At 38.5% G+C, this 11,600-nt stretch overlaps 1 protein-coding gene across 2 annotated transcripts; it reads right to left on the reverse strand.

Moving 5' to 3' along the window:
• Positions 1-300: 300 nt before the first annotated feature.
• sgta (small glutamine rich tetratricopeptide repeat co-chaperone alpha) lies at positions 301-10,120 on the reverse strand. 2 transcript variants are annotated; one of them, XM_069141939.1, is made up of 12 exons: positions 9,997-10,120; positions 4,310-4,430; positions 3,855-3,958; positions 3,395-3,485; positions 3,035-3,134; positions 2,635-2,739; positions 2,385-2,520; positions 2,224-2,286; positions 1,802-1,839; positions 1,459-1,716; positions 1,260-1,373; positions 301-805 (listed from the first exon to the last, which is right to left on the reverse strand). In XM_069141939.1, exons 2-11 carry the CDS (start codon positions 4,407-4,409, stop codon positions 1,262-1,264), a joined length of 1,107 nt encoding a protein of 368 aa, XP_068998040.1. In that variant the 5' UTR covers positions 4,410-4,430; positions 9,997-10,120; the 3' UTR covers positions 301-805; positions 1,260-1,261. The 2 variants fall into 2 exon arrangements, with proteins under 2 accessions (XP_068998040.1, XP_068998041.1); XM_069141940.1 differs by having other exon boundaries at positions 4,310-4,453.
• Between the last annotated feature and the right edge of the window lie 1,480 nt (positions 10,121-11,600).

An 11,600-nucleotide genomic window follows, 5' to 3' on the forward strand; every position in this document is an offset into this window, starting at 1 on the left:
TCGTGATTGGTTGTGAAGCCTCGTGATTGGTTGTGAAGCCTGTGATTGGTTGTGAAGCCTGTGATTGGTTGTGAAGCCTGGTGATTGGTTGTGAAGCCTGGTGATTGGTTGTGAAGCCTCGTGATTGGTTGTGAAGCCTGTGATTGGTTGTGAAGCCTCGTGATTGGTTGTGAAGCCTCGTGATTGGTTGTGAAGCCTCGTGATTGGTTGTGAAGCCTCGTGATTGGTTGTGAAGCCTCGTGATTGGTTGTGAAGCCTGTGATTGGGTGTGAGGAACTGAATGAGACGTCAGACAGGAAGTAAAATGTTGAGATGCTCTTTTTTATTTAAACTGTGTTCAAACTGCCTCCCTGCTGCCTCCTCCCTGCTCCATGTGACCGGAGTTCCTCACTCATTTACACTAAATTAACCCTGACGCACGCGCACACACACACACACACACACACACACACACTCACACAGGACCAACAAAATGTTACACTGTGTTGTTTTTAGAGGAAGAAAAAGACATTTCCAGCTTCTACAGCTGTTGAACGTCTGCGATCGATCTTCCTGTCAGAGCGTCGTCGACCAGTTGTTGATCCGATCGTCCTCCTGAAGACACACAGAGCCGCAGGAAGTGGGTGGAGTTATTTTTTTTTGGGTGACCTCGCTGTCGCTCTCATGCAGGAATTATTCAGTGATGGAAAAACAAAACTTCCTTTTAGTCCTTCGAGTTACGATGATGCAGATCGGAACGAAAAAAAAAAAAAAAAAAAAGTTCAGACGGTGCTTTCGGCTCCTCCCCCTCACAAACATGTCCAATCTGAAACAGACAGGAAGTCGAGTCAGGAAACATTCAGAGGAAATAGAATAATACCAGTCAGAATAAAGGAGGACATGTTCACAGTTTTATTCCATAAACTGTTCCTCTCAGTAGCTCAAAGGCTTTTCATGGGAAAATCTGCAGGAAGCTTTAAGTTTAATTGCGAGGGAATTATGATTTAAATACACGTTAGCATTTTATTTTATATTGAATTTTAATGTTTACTTAAAAGAAGGTTGAATTTGTCTGAACACATTTCTTAGAAAGTGACCATATTTGGACAAGCTGTAACCTGCATTTTTCAGACTTGAAGCTACGAACTCATTTATAAACAGTCTGTGCTTCTTCCTTATTTCCCTTTTTTACTGGCGCCTGGTTGTAATGTGTTACTCCTGTCAGAAGGTGGCAGTAAAGCATCTAAAAGAGATTATGGGTATTATTTTAGTGTACTTACCGTCACGGCTGCTCCTCATTACCGGTGCTCGGCGGTCGGTTGCGCATTTGACTCCTCAGCTGTTCGATGAGTTCGGGGTTCTGTTGCTGCATCTGCTGTGCGAACTGTTGACCTCTGTGACACAAACAACAACAAAAACACCCGTTTACATCGATGACATCATCAAACTGCAGCTTTACACCTGCACTCAGGTACGTACGCCTGGATCAGTCCTGATAAATCTCCGCCTCCTGGAGCTCCGGGGACGGGACCGGGACCGGGACCTCCACCTCCAACGCCTCCACTTCCTACACCACCTCCTACACCACCTCCTACTCCACCTCCTACTCCACTTCCTACTCCACTTCCTACTCCACCTCCTAGTCCACCTCCTAGTCCTCCTAAACCTCCTCCTAATCCACCACCTCCTCCTCCTCCTCCCATCCCGCCGTACGCTCCAGACATCATCCCCGACATCCTGCAGGACAGAGAGGAGACAGGAAGTTAACACCGACAAAACCAGAGAAGAAGAAACCACGACTGATGAAGTGGGCGGGGCTTACAGCTGCTGGACCTGAGGGTTGTTCATCAGAGACGACGCCTGCAGAGAGAAACGGACACATTAACACAGCAACACCACCCCCACCAGGTCACACTGAGAACTACAACACCGCCCCCATCAGGTCACACTGAGAACTACAACACCGCCCCCACCAGGTCACACTGAGAACTACACCACCACCCCCATCAGGTCACACTGAGAACTACAACACCACCCCCATCAGGTCACACTGAGAACTACAACACCGCCCCCATCAGGTCACACTGAGAACTACAACACCGCCCCCATCAGGTCACACTGAGAACTACATCATAAAAATTACTGTCTGCTCTGAAGCAGAGGCCCAAATGAATGTTTCCGTTTGTGTCCGTTGGATTAAACATCCCAAATATTAAAATCTGTAGTTGGAGAACAAACACTCACCATGTTCATGAAGCCGGGGTTACTGAGTAAACCAGCCAGGTCCACTCCGCCCATCCCTGCAGTCTGAGAGAAACACATTCACGTCACCACGGAGCCTCCGTCACCACGGAGCCTCCGTCACCACGCCGCCGCTCAGGAAGCTCATCTCGTCTGTTTCTTACCGGACTGGACGTCTCCATCTTCTCCTCGGCGATCTTCAGGTTGGTTTTGTAGGTGTCGTTGTCGGGGTCCAGCTCCAGAGCTTTCTTGTAGTAACCGGCTGCTTCTGTGTGTTTGTTGAGGCTGGCCAGAGCCAAGCTGAAAGACGAGGAGGAAAAACTGATTGATGGACGATCAGAAAAGCGTCAGCAGGAGCTCCGAAGCTCCCGTCTGCCATCGTAGCACCGACAGAGGGAGGAGGCGGAGTCTCACCCCATCCGTCCGTAGGCTTTGCTGTAGTTGGGGTCGATGCTGATGGCCTGTTCGCAGTCCTGCACGGCTCCTGCGTAGTTCCCCAGTTTACTGTAGGCTGCAGCCCTGCAGGGAGAACAGGTCTAACCATTAACTTTATTTCATTCATTTTGTGGTTTTCATACTTTTCCGTTTCCTCTGTGAAATTCAGCGTCTTCAAGTTTATCAACAAAGGTTCATTCAGGAAACAACGTTTTATAGAGATGATGAGCTTCAGGCAGGAGTCCTCATCGATCACGAGCTGAACTGGGAACTAATTCATGACATGATTTTATTTGAAGACACTGGGAGTTACAGTGAAGCATCTCAGGTCGTGTGTTTTTGAGCCCGAGCGTTCTGACGGAGATGAGGAAGAACCGACCTGTTGCAGTAGTAGACGGCGTTCTGAGGGTTGATGGCGATGGCCTTCGAGTAAAACTCAACAGCAGCAGCAAAGTTCTCCACCTTCATCTGGTCGTTACCTGTCGAGACAGAGCACCTCGTTCACCTGCTGCGCTGCCCCCTACTGGTCAACATTGCTCTCTCCTGATAACAGCTGAAGTTCAGGATTAGGACCTTTTTACACGGTTGAATTATATTTAGTTTGTGAGTTAATAATCTCTTCAGGGTTGTTTGATTCTTTATTTTAGAGCTGAGCTTCCTAAAAACTCCTCTTTTAAATCCTCAAACTGACGATAACACGTCTTAAAATGAAACAAACAAAACCGCTCCGTCGTCTCACCGTCACTTTTCAGCCTCTCTGCCTCGGATCTTTCGTCCTCGCTCGGAGAGTCCGGAGTTGAGTTGTTGTTGACTTGCGACTGAGCTGGAAACTGTCGTAAAACAGACATGAAAAAAAACCAGTCAGGTGTGACACCGACACGCTAACTACACGCTAACGACACACTAACGACACGCTAACGACACGCTAACGAGATGCTAAGTACACGCTAACTACACACTAACGACACATTAACAACACGCTAACGACACGCTAACTACACAATAACTATATGCTAACTACACAATAAGTACACACTAACTACACAACGTTAAAACAGATTAATCTGATGTTTCTGCAGGTTTGACATTTTCTGTATTTTGGTAAAAAAATTTAACATCTTATGAGTTTCAGACAAAAAAAAATTATTTTTTTAAAATTTTTTATAACATCTGAGGATGAAATGACAGCGGGAGTGTACCTTCGCGGTGGCGGAGGCGAAGATCTCCGGTAACGTCATGGGGACAGAGAGACTTTGGTCGTCGGTGGAAACATCGAACGCCGTCTCCAAACACTGAACGGCAACTGAGGAGCAGCGAGAACACGTCAACGTCACGCGACGACGACGTCAAACACGCAAACTCTTCGTTTGGGTCGGATGTGACTTTTATTTAAAGCAGCAGCATTCAGCGCCATCTAGTGGTGAGGTCGCAGCCTGCAGCCAAGGTTTATTCTGAGGTAACGAACAACGATGATTCTTTACTTCCAGCTGATTCAACACAAATGAAAACATCAATATTTTATTTTATCTTTTTCATTTGTGCAAACTGATCGTTGCAGATTTAGTTTCCATGAAGAAAACAAAGATGTTTTCTACAGGAAGTAGAAATATTAGAAGAGATGATCAACTAGTACAGAACAAACGTGTGTTCATACCTTCCAGACTCTCCTGGGCGCCCGAGCTCAGGTTCCCCGAGTGCAGCTGGTCGTGGAGGAAGCGGATGATGGAGAAGGCGAGGCGCTTGTTGTCTGTCATGGTTGATGGAGGAGAGACACCCTGAAAGGAACGACAGCTTCACGCTGCTGGATGCAGATGATGATGATGAACCAACATCTGGACCAGCAGCTGACAGATCAAACAAGCGGCTTTCAAGAGGTCACTTGAACCGGAAACTCATTAACAGTAAACGTTCCTCACGTTTTAAACCGTATTAAACCGTTTTAAACCGTTTTAAACCTCGTGTTTTAAACCGTTTTAAATCTCATGTTTTAAACCGTTTTAAACCTCATGTTTTAAACCGTTTTAAACCGTTTTAAACCTCGCGTTTTAAACCGTTTTAAACCTCGCGTTTTAAACCGTTTTAAACCTCGCGTTTTAAACCGTTTTAAACCTCGTGTTTTAAACCGTTTTAAACCGTTTTAAATCTCGTGTTTTAAACCGTTTTAAACCGTATTAAACCGTTTTAAACCTCATGTTTTAAACTGTTTTAAACCGTATTAAACCGTTTTAAACCTCATGTTTTAAACCGTTTTAAACCGTTTTAAACCTCATGTTTTAAACCGTTTTAAACCTCAGGTTTTAAACCGTTTTAAACCTCACGTTTTAAACCGTTTTAAACCTCACGTTTTAAACCGTTTTAAACCTCACGTTTTAAACCGTTTTAAACCTCATGTTTTAAACCGTTTTAAACCTCGCGTTTGAAACCGTTTTAAACCTCGCGTTTCAAACCGTTTTAAACCTCGCGTTTCAAACCGTTTTAAACCTCGCGTTTCAAACTGTTTTAAACCGTATTAAACCGTTTTAAACCTCACGTTTTAAACCGTTTTAAACCTCACGTTTTAAACCGTTTTAAACCTCACGTTTTAAACCGTTTTAAACCTCACGTTTTAAACCGTTTTAAACCTCACGTTTTAAACCGTTTTAAACCTCACGTTTTAAACCTCACGTTTTAAACCTCACGTTTTAAACCTCACGTTTTAAACCGTTTTAAACCTCACGTTTTAAACCGTTTTAAACCTCATGTTTTAAACCGTTTTAAACCTCATGTTTTAAACCGTTTTAAACCGTTTTAAACCGTATTAAACCGTTTTAAACCTCATGTTTTAAACCGTTTTAAACCGTATTAAACCTCATGTTTTAAACCGTTTTAAACCGTATTAAACCGTTTTAAACCTCATGTTTTAAACCGTATTAAACCGTTTTAAACCTCATGTTTTAAACCGTTTTAAACCTCACGTTTTAAACCGTTTTAAACCTCACGTTTTAAACCGTTTTAAACCTCACGTTTTAAACCGTTTTAAACCTCACGTTTTAAACCGTTTTAAACCTCACGTTTTAAACCTCATGTTTTAAACCTCACGTTTTAAACCTCATGTTTTAAACCTCACGTTTTAAACCGTTTTAAACCGTTTTAAACCTCATGTTTTAAACCGTTTTAAACCTCGCGTTTCAAACCGTTTTAAACCTCGCGTTTCAAACCGTTTTAAACCTCGCGTTTCAAACCGTTTTAAACCTCGCGTTTCAAACCGTTTTAAACCTCGCGTTTCAAACCGTTTTAAACCTCGCGTTTCAAACCGTTTTAAACCGTATTAAACCGTTTTAAACCTCATGTTTTAAACCGTTTTAAACCGTATTAAACCGTTTTAAACCTCATGTTTTAAACTGTTTTAAACCGTATTAAACCGTTTTAAACCTCACGTTTTAAACCGTTTTAAACCTCACGTTTTAAACCGTTTTAAACCTCACGTTTTAAACCGTTTTAAACCTCACGTTTTAAACCGTTTTAAACCGTTTTAAACCTCATGTTTTAAACCGTTTTAAACCTCGCGTTTCAAACCGTTTTAAACCTCGCGTTTCAAACCGTTTTAAACCTCGCGTTTCAAACCGTTTTAAACCTCGCGTTTCAAACCGTTTTAAACCTCGCGTTTCAAACCGTTTTAAACCTCGCGTTTCAAACCGTTTTAAACCGTATTAAACCGTTTTAAACCTCATGTTTTAAACCGTTTTAAACCGTATTAAACCGTTTTAAACCTCATGTTTTAAACTGTTTTAAACCGTATTAAACCGTTTTAAACCTCACGTTTTAAACCGTTTTAAACCTCACGTTTTAAACCGTTTTAAACCTCACGTTTTAAACCGTTTTAAACCTCACGTTTTAAACCGTTTTAAACCTCACGTTTTAAACCGTTTTAAACCTCACGTTTTAAACCGTTTTAAACCTCACGTTTTAAACCGTTTCAAACCTCACGTTTTAAACCGTTTCAAACCTCGCGTTTTAAACCATTTTAAACCGTTTTAAACCTCACGTTTTAAACCGTATTAAACCGTTTTAAACCTCACGTTTTAAACCGTTTTAAACCTCATGTTTTAAACCTCATGTTTTAAACCTCATGTTTTAAACCTCATGGTTTAAACCTCATGGTTTAAACCTCATGGTTTAAACCGTTTTAAACCTCATGTTTTAAACCGTTTTAAATCTCGTTTTAAACCGTTTTAAACCTCATGTTTTAAACCGTTTTAAACCTCATGTTTTAAACCGTTTTAAATCTCATGTTTTAAACCGTTTTAAACCGTTTTAAACCTCATGTTTTAAACCGTTTTAAATCTCACGTTTTAAACCGTTTTAAATCTCACGTTTTAAACCGTTTTAAACCTCGTTTTAAACCTCATGTTTTAAACCGTATTAAATCTCATGTTTTAAACCGTTTTAAACCGTATTAAATCTCATGTTTTAAACCGTTTTAAATCTCATGTTTTAAACCGTTTTAAATCTCATGTTTTAAACCGTTTTAAATCTCGTTTTAAACCGTTTTAAATCTCATGTTTTAAACCGTTTTAAACCTCATGTTTTAAACCGTATTAAATCTCATGTTTTAAACCGTTTTAAGCCGTTTTAAACCTCGTTTTAAACCGTTTTAAATCTCATGTTTTAAACCGTTTTAAATCTCATGTTTTAAACCGTTTTAAATCTCGTGTTTTAAACCGTTTTAAATCTCGTGTTTTAAATCTCATGTTTTAAACCGTTTTAAATCTCATGTTTTAAACCGTTTTAAATCTCATGTTTTAAACCGTTTTAAACCGTATTTAATCTCATGTTTTAAACCGTTTTAAATCTCACGTTTTAAACCATTTTAAATCTCATGTTTTAAACCGTTTTAAACCTCGTTTTAAACCTCATGTTTTAAACCGTATTAAATCTCATGTTTTAAACCGTTTTAAATCTCGTGTTTTAAATCTCATGTTTTAAACCGTTTTAAATCTCATGTTTTAAACCGTTTTAAACCTCATGTTTTAAACCGTATTAAATCTCATGTTTTAAACCGTTTTAAACCTCATGTTTTAAACCGTATTAAATCTCATGTTTTAAACCGTTTTAAACCGTTTTAAACCTCGTTTTAAACCGTTTTAAATCTCATGTTTTAAACCGTTTTAAATCTCATGTTTTAAACCGTTTTAAATCTCGTGTTTTAAACCGTTTTAAATCTCGTGTTTTAAACCGTTTTAAATCTCGTGTTTTAAATCTCATGTTTTAAACCGTTTTAAATCTCATGTTTTAAACCGTTTTAAATCTCATGTTTTAAACCGTTTTAAACCGTATTAAATCTCATGTTTTAAACCGTTTTAAATCTCACGTTTTAAACCATTTTAAATCTCATGTTTTAAACCGTTTTAAACCTCGTTTTAAACCTCATGTTTTAAACCGTATTAAATCTCATGTTTTAAACCGTTTTAAATCTCGTGTTTTAAATCTCATGTTTTAAACCGTTTTAAATCTCATGTTTTAAACCGTTTTAAACCTCATGTTTTAAACCGTATTAAATCTCATGTTTTAAACCGTTTTAAACCTCATGTTTTAAACCGTATTAAATCTCATGTTTTAAACCGTTTTAAACCGTTTTAAACCTCGTTTTAAACCGTTTTAAATCTCATGTTTTAAACCGTTTTAAATCTCATGTTTTAAACCGTTTTAAATCTCGTGTTTTAAACCGTTTTAAATCTCGTGTTTTAAACCGTTTTAAATCTCGTGTTTTAAATCTCATGTTTTAAACCGTTTTAAATCTCATGTTTTAAACCGTTTTAAATCTCATGTTTTAAACCGTTTTAAATCTCACGTTTTAAACCATTTTAAATCTCATGTTTTAAACCGTTTTAAACCTCGTTTTAAACCTCATGTTTTAAACCGTATTAAATCTCATGTTTTAAACCGTTTTAAATCTCGTGTTTTAAATCTCGTGTTTTAAACCGTTTTAAATCTCGTGTTTTAAATCTCGTGTTTTAAACCGTTTTAAATCTCATGTTTTAAACCGTTTTAAACCTCATGTTTTAAACCGTTTTAAACCTCATGTTTTAAACCGTTTTAAACCGTTTTAAATCGTTTTAAACCTCATGTTTTAAACCGTTTTAAACCGTATTAAATCTCATGTTTTAAACCGTTTTAAATCTCACGTTTTAAACCATTTTAAATCTCATGTTTTAAACCGTTTTAAACCTCGTTTTAAACCTCATGTTTTAAACCGTATTAAATCTCATGTTTTAAACCGTTTTAAATCTCGTGTTTTAAATCTCGTGTTTTAAACCGTTTTAAATCTCGTGTTTTAAATCTCGTGTTTTAAACCGTTTTAAATCTCATGTTTTAAACCGTTTTAAACCTCATGTTTTAAACCGTTTTAAACCTCATGTTTTAAACCGTTTTAAACCGTTTTAAATCGTTTTAAACCTCATGTTTTAAATCTCGTGTTTTAAACCGTTTTAAATCTCATGTTTTAAACCGTTTTAAACCTCATGTTTTAAATCTCGTGTTTTAAACCGTTTTAAACCTCATGTTTTAAACCGTTTTAAATCTCATGTTTTAAACCGTTTTAAACCTCATGTTTTAAATCTCGTGTTTTAAACCGTTTTAAATCTCGTGTTTTAAATCTCGTGTTTTAAACCGTTTTAAATCTCATGTTTTAAACCGTTTTAAACCTCATGTTTTAAACCGTTTTAAACCTCATGTTTTAAACCGTTTTAAACCGTTTTAAACCGTTTTAAACCGTATTAAATCTCACGTTTTAAATGTGGAACATTTCCCGTCGTCACCAGACTCCGGTCTAAATCCTGCCGGTTTAACGCCGCGGAGAGCAGAAGTTTAATGAGATTTAGTTTGTGGGATTAAAACCTGACTGGAAGAAGATCAGTCAACAGTCATCGGGCAGTGACCCATGTCACAGGAACGGAACCAGCTGGGTTCTGGTTCCGGCCGGTTCTCCTTCCACCTCGTGTTTAAGTCGTGATGTGACAACAAGGCGCGAAGCCGCGACGAGACGCTTTAAACGTGTGAATCTCAGAGCTGCTGGAGTTTGTAAAGTGTGCCGAACCGAACACGAGTTCCCGGTGGTTCATTAGATGTCCTGACTTTGGGTCCAGCAGCCGTCCGGTTCGACCCAGAATCAGAACCGCTGCGTTGCACGAGTTTTAAACGGAGCTTCGCGTGACGTGTTCGCCGCACCACAAAGGCACGGTGCTAACGGCTAGCTGGCTAGCTGAGCTCACGCTCCCGGAGATTACACTCCGGTGCTGCCGTGAACGTAGAGCTGTCACGCTTTGCCAAGCGGGGACCTGAAAAGCAACGCGTTGTTCCCACCTGCTGTCTCCGTGGCGTGACGCGGACTTTGCCGACGACGGAGACTTCGCGTTAGCTCCGCTTCTTCGAGTAGCCGTCACTGAGCTAGCTAAATCGCTTGTCGCCGACCTATGTCGTCATGTCCAGGCGCCTGTGTGTGTCGTCATTGTCTTTAGCGTCCGGTGTCAAGTTACTTATAACGACACGATATCCATCCAACCAATGTCTTCTTCTCCAGAATCATTAATACATTTAGTTTTACTATTGTACACATTCTATTGTTTTCTGGTCTAGAATGTAACATTATATATATTATATAATATAATATAATATATTATATTATATTATATAACGGGTCAAATAAATGTAAATATTAAAATTAAATGTAAAAATGTTATCACATATTTTGAACATGAAAATCGTAATTGTTGAGTTCATTATAAATTTATGAATTTTTCACTAAAAAATGTAGAATGTCAAAAATCTCCCCCCAAACTTCACCGGATTTTTGGGTGAATTTAAAGATTATTATTATTATTATTATTATGTTAAAGACTCTCAAACGGATTAAAACTGAGAGAAGAAACAAAACTGTCCAACTGCATGAAGACATTCTTGAAGAGGAATAACATGCTATTTTTATGTATATATCTTTTTCTCCTATGATATTTTTGCATCAGGTATGTATTTAAATGCATCTATATTAATTATTTTTATTTTATTCATTTATTCTTTTTACTTTTGTTATTTGTTATTCTACTGTCCTATTATTTCCAGATTGCTACCTCTTCTGTACGAAATAATGAATACTTGTCTGCACTGTTTGTAAATTTACATCTTGTTCAATAAAGTTCGTATTCTTAAAACAAAAAGTTCCTAGTAGGAACAGGAACCATACCAGCAGAATCACCTTCAGAATAAACGACCACACACTGTGCTGGACCCGATACTCGGACATAACACGACTGCACAACATTTAACTGCAAGTCTGAATGTGTTCGTTATGAATTATTTTTAATTTCATAAATTATTAAATATATTTTTCAATTATAGGCCGACTTTTATGGAGTCATAAAAAAACAGAAAAGCAGACCCTCACGTCAGAGTCCTAATTTAAATTATGAAAATGAGTTTAATATGTCGACTGTGTCACTTGTTGCTTACCTTTACCTGTCGTCACTGTTTCAAACAGGATCAAATATTTAGCTTGTTCACAAAAATCAAAGTTTCCATCAGATGTTGTTTATTAATCCTTCATTCGTTTCCAATCGTCCTCCGGTGACATCTGCTGGACGCCTCCTGGCATTACAACTTTATTATTAAAGGAATCTCACTGCTCTCTATTTCTGTCGTTCAGTGAAGATTCTTCAATAAAACCTGAACTGATGAGAATTTAAACACGTTTAAAACATTTAAAACCAGTCAATGACTCCTGAAACTGAGACTCACTACTGCCTCCTAATGTACGAAGAAATGCAATTTCATTCTTACACAAATTATTGCTTAATGTTCAATCTGAACATCCTGAATTAACTTTTATGAGCCATCAGTGAACATTTAACACTCATAAGAGCTTCGTGTTGATCGATGACGTGCTTCGTAACAAAGGAGAGTCGACTCAGCAG

This window comes from Embiotoca jacksoni, unplaced genomic scaffold (assembly GCF_022577435.1).
Source record: "Embiotoca jacksoni isolate LCO1_2020_lvr unplaced genomic scaffold, fEmbJac1.0.p SCAF_94, whole genome shotgun sequence".
In the NCBI taxonomy this organism is placed as follows: domain Eukaryota; kingdom Metazoa; phylum Chordata; class Actinopteri; family Embiotocidae; genus Embiotoca; species Embiotoca jacksoni.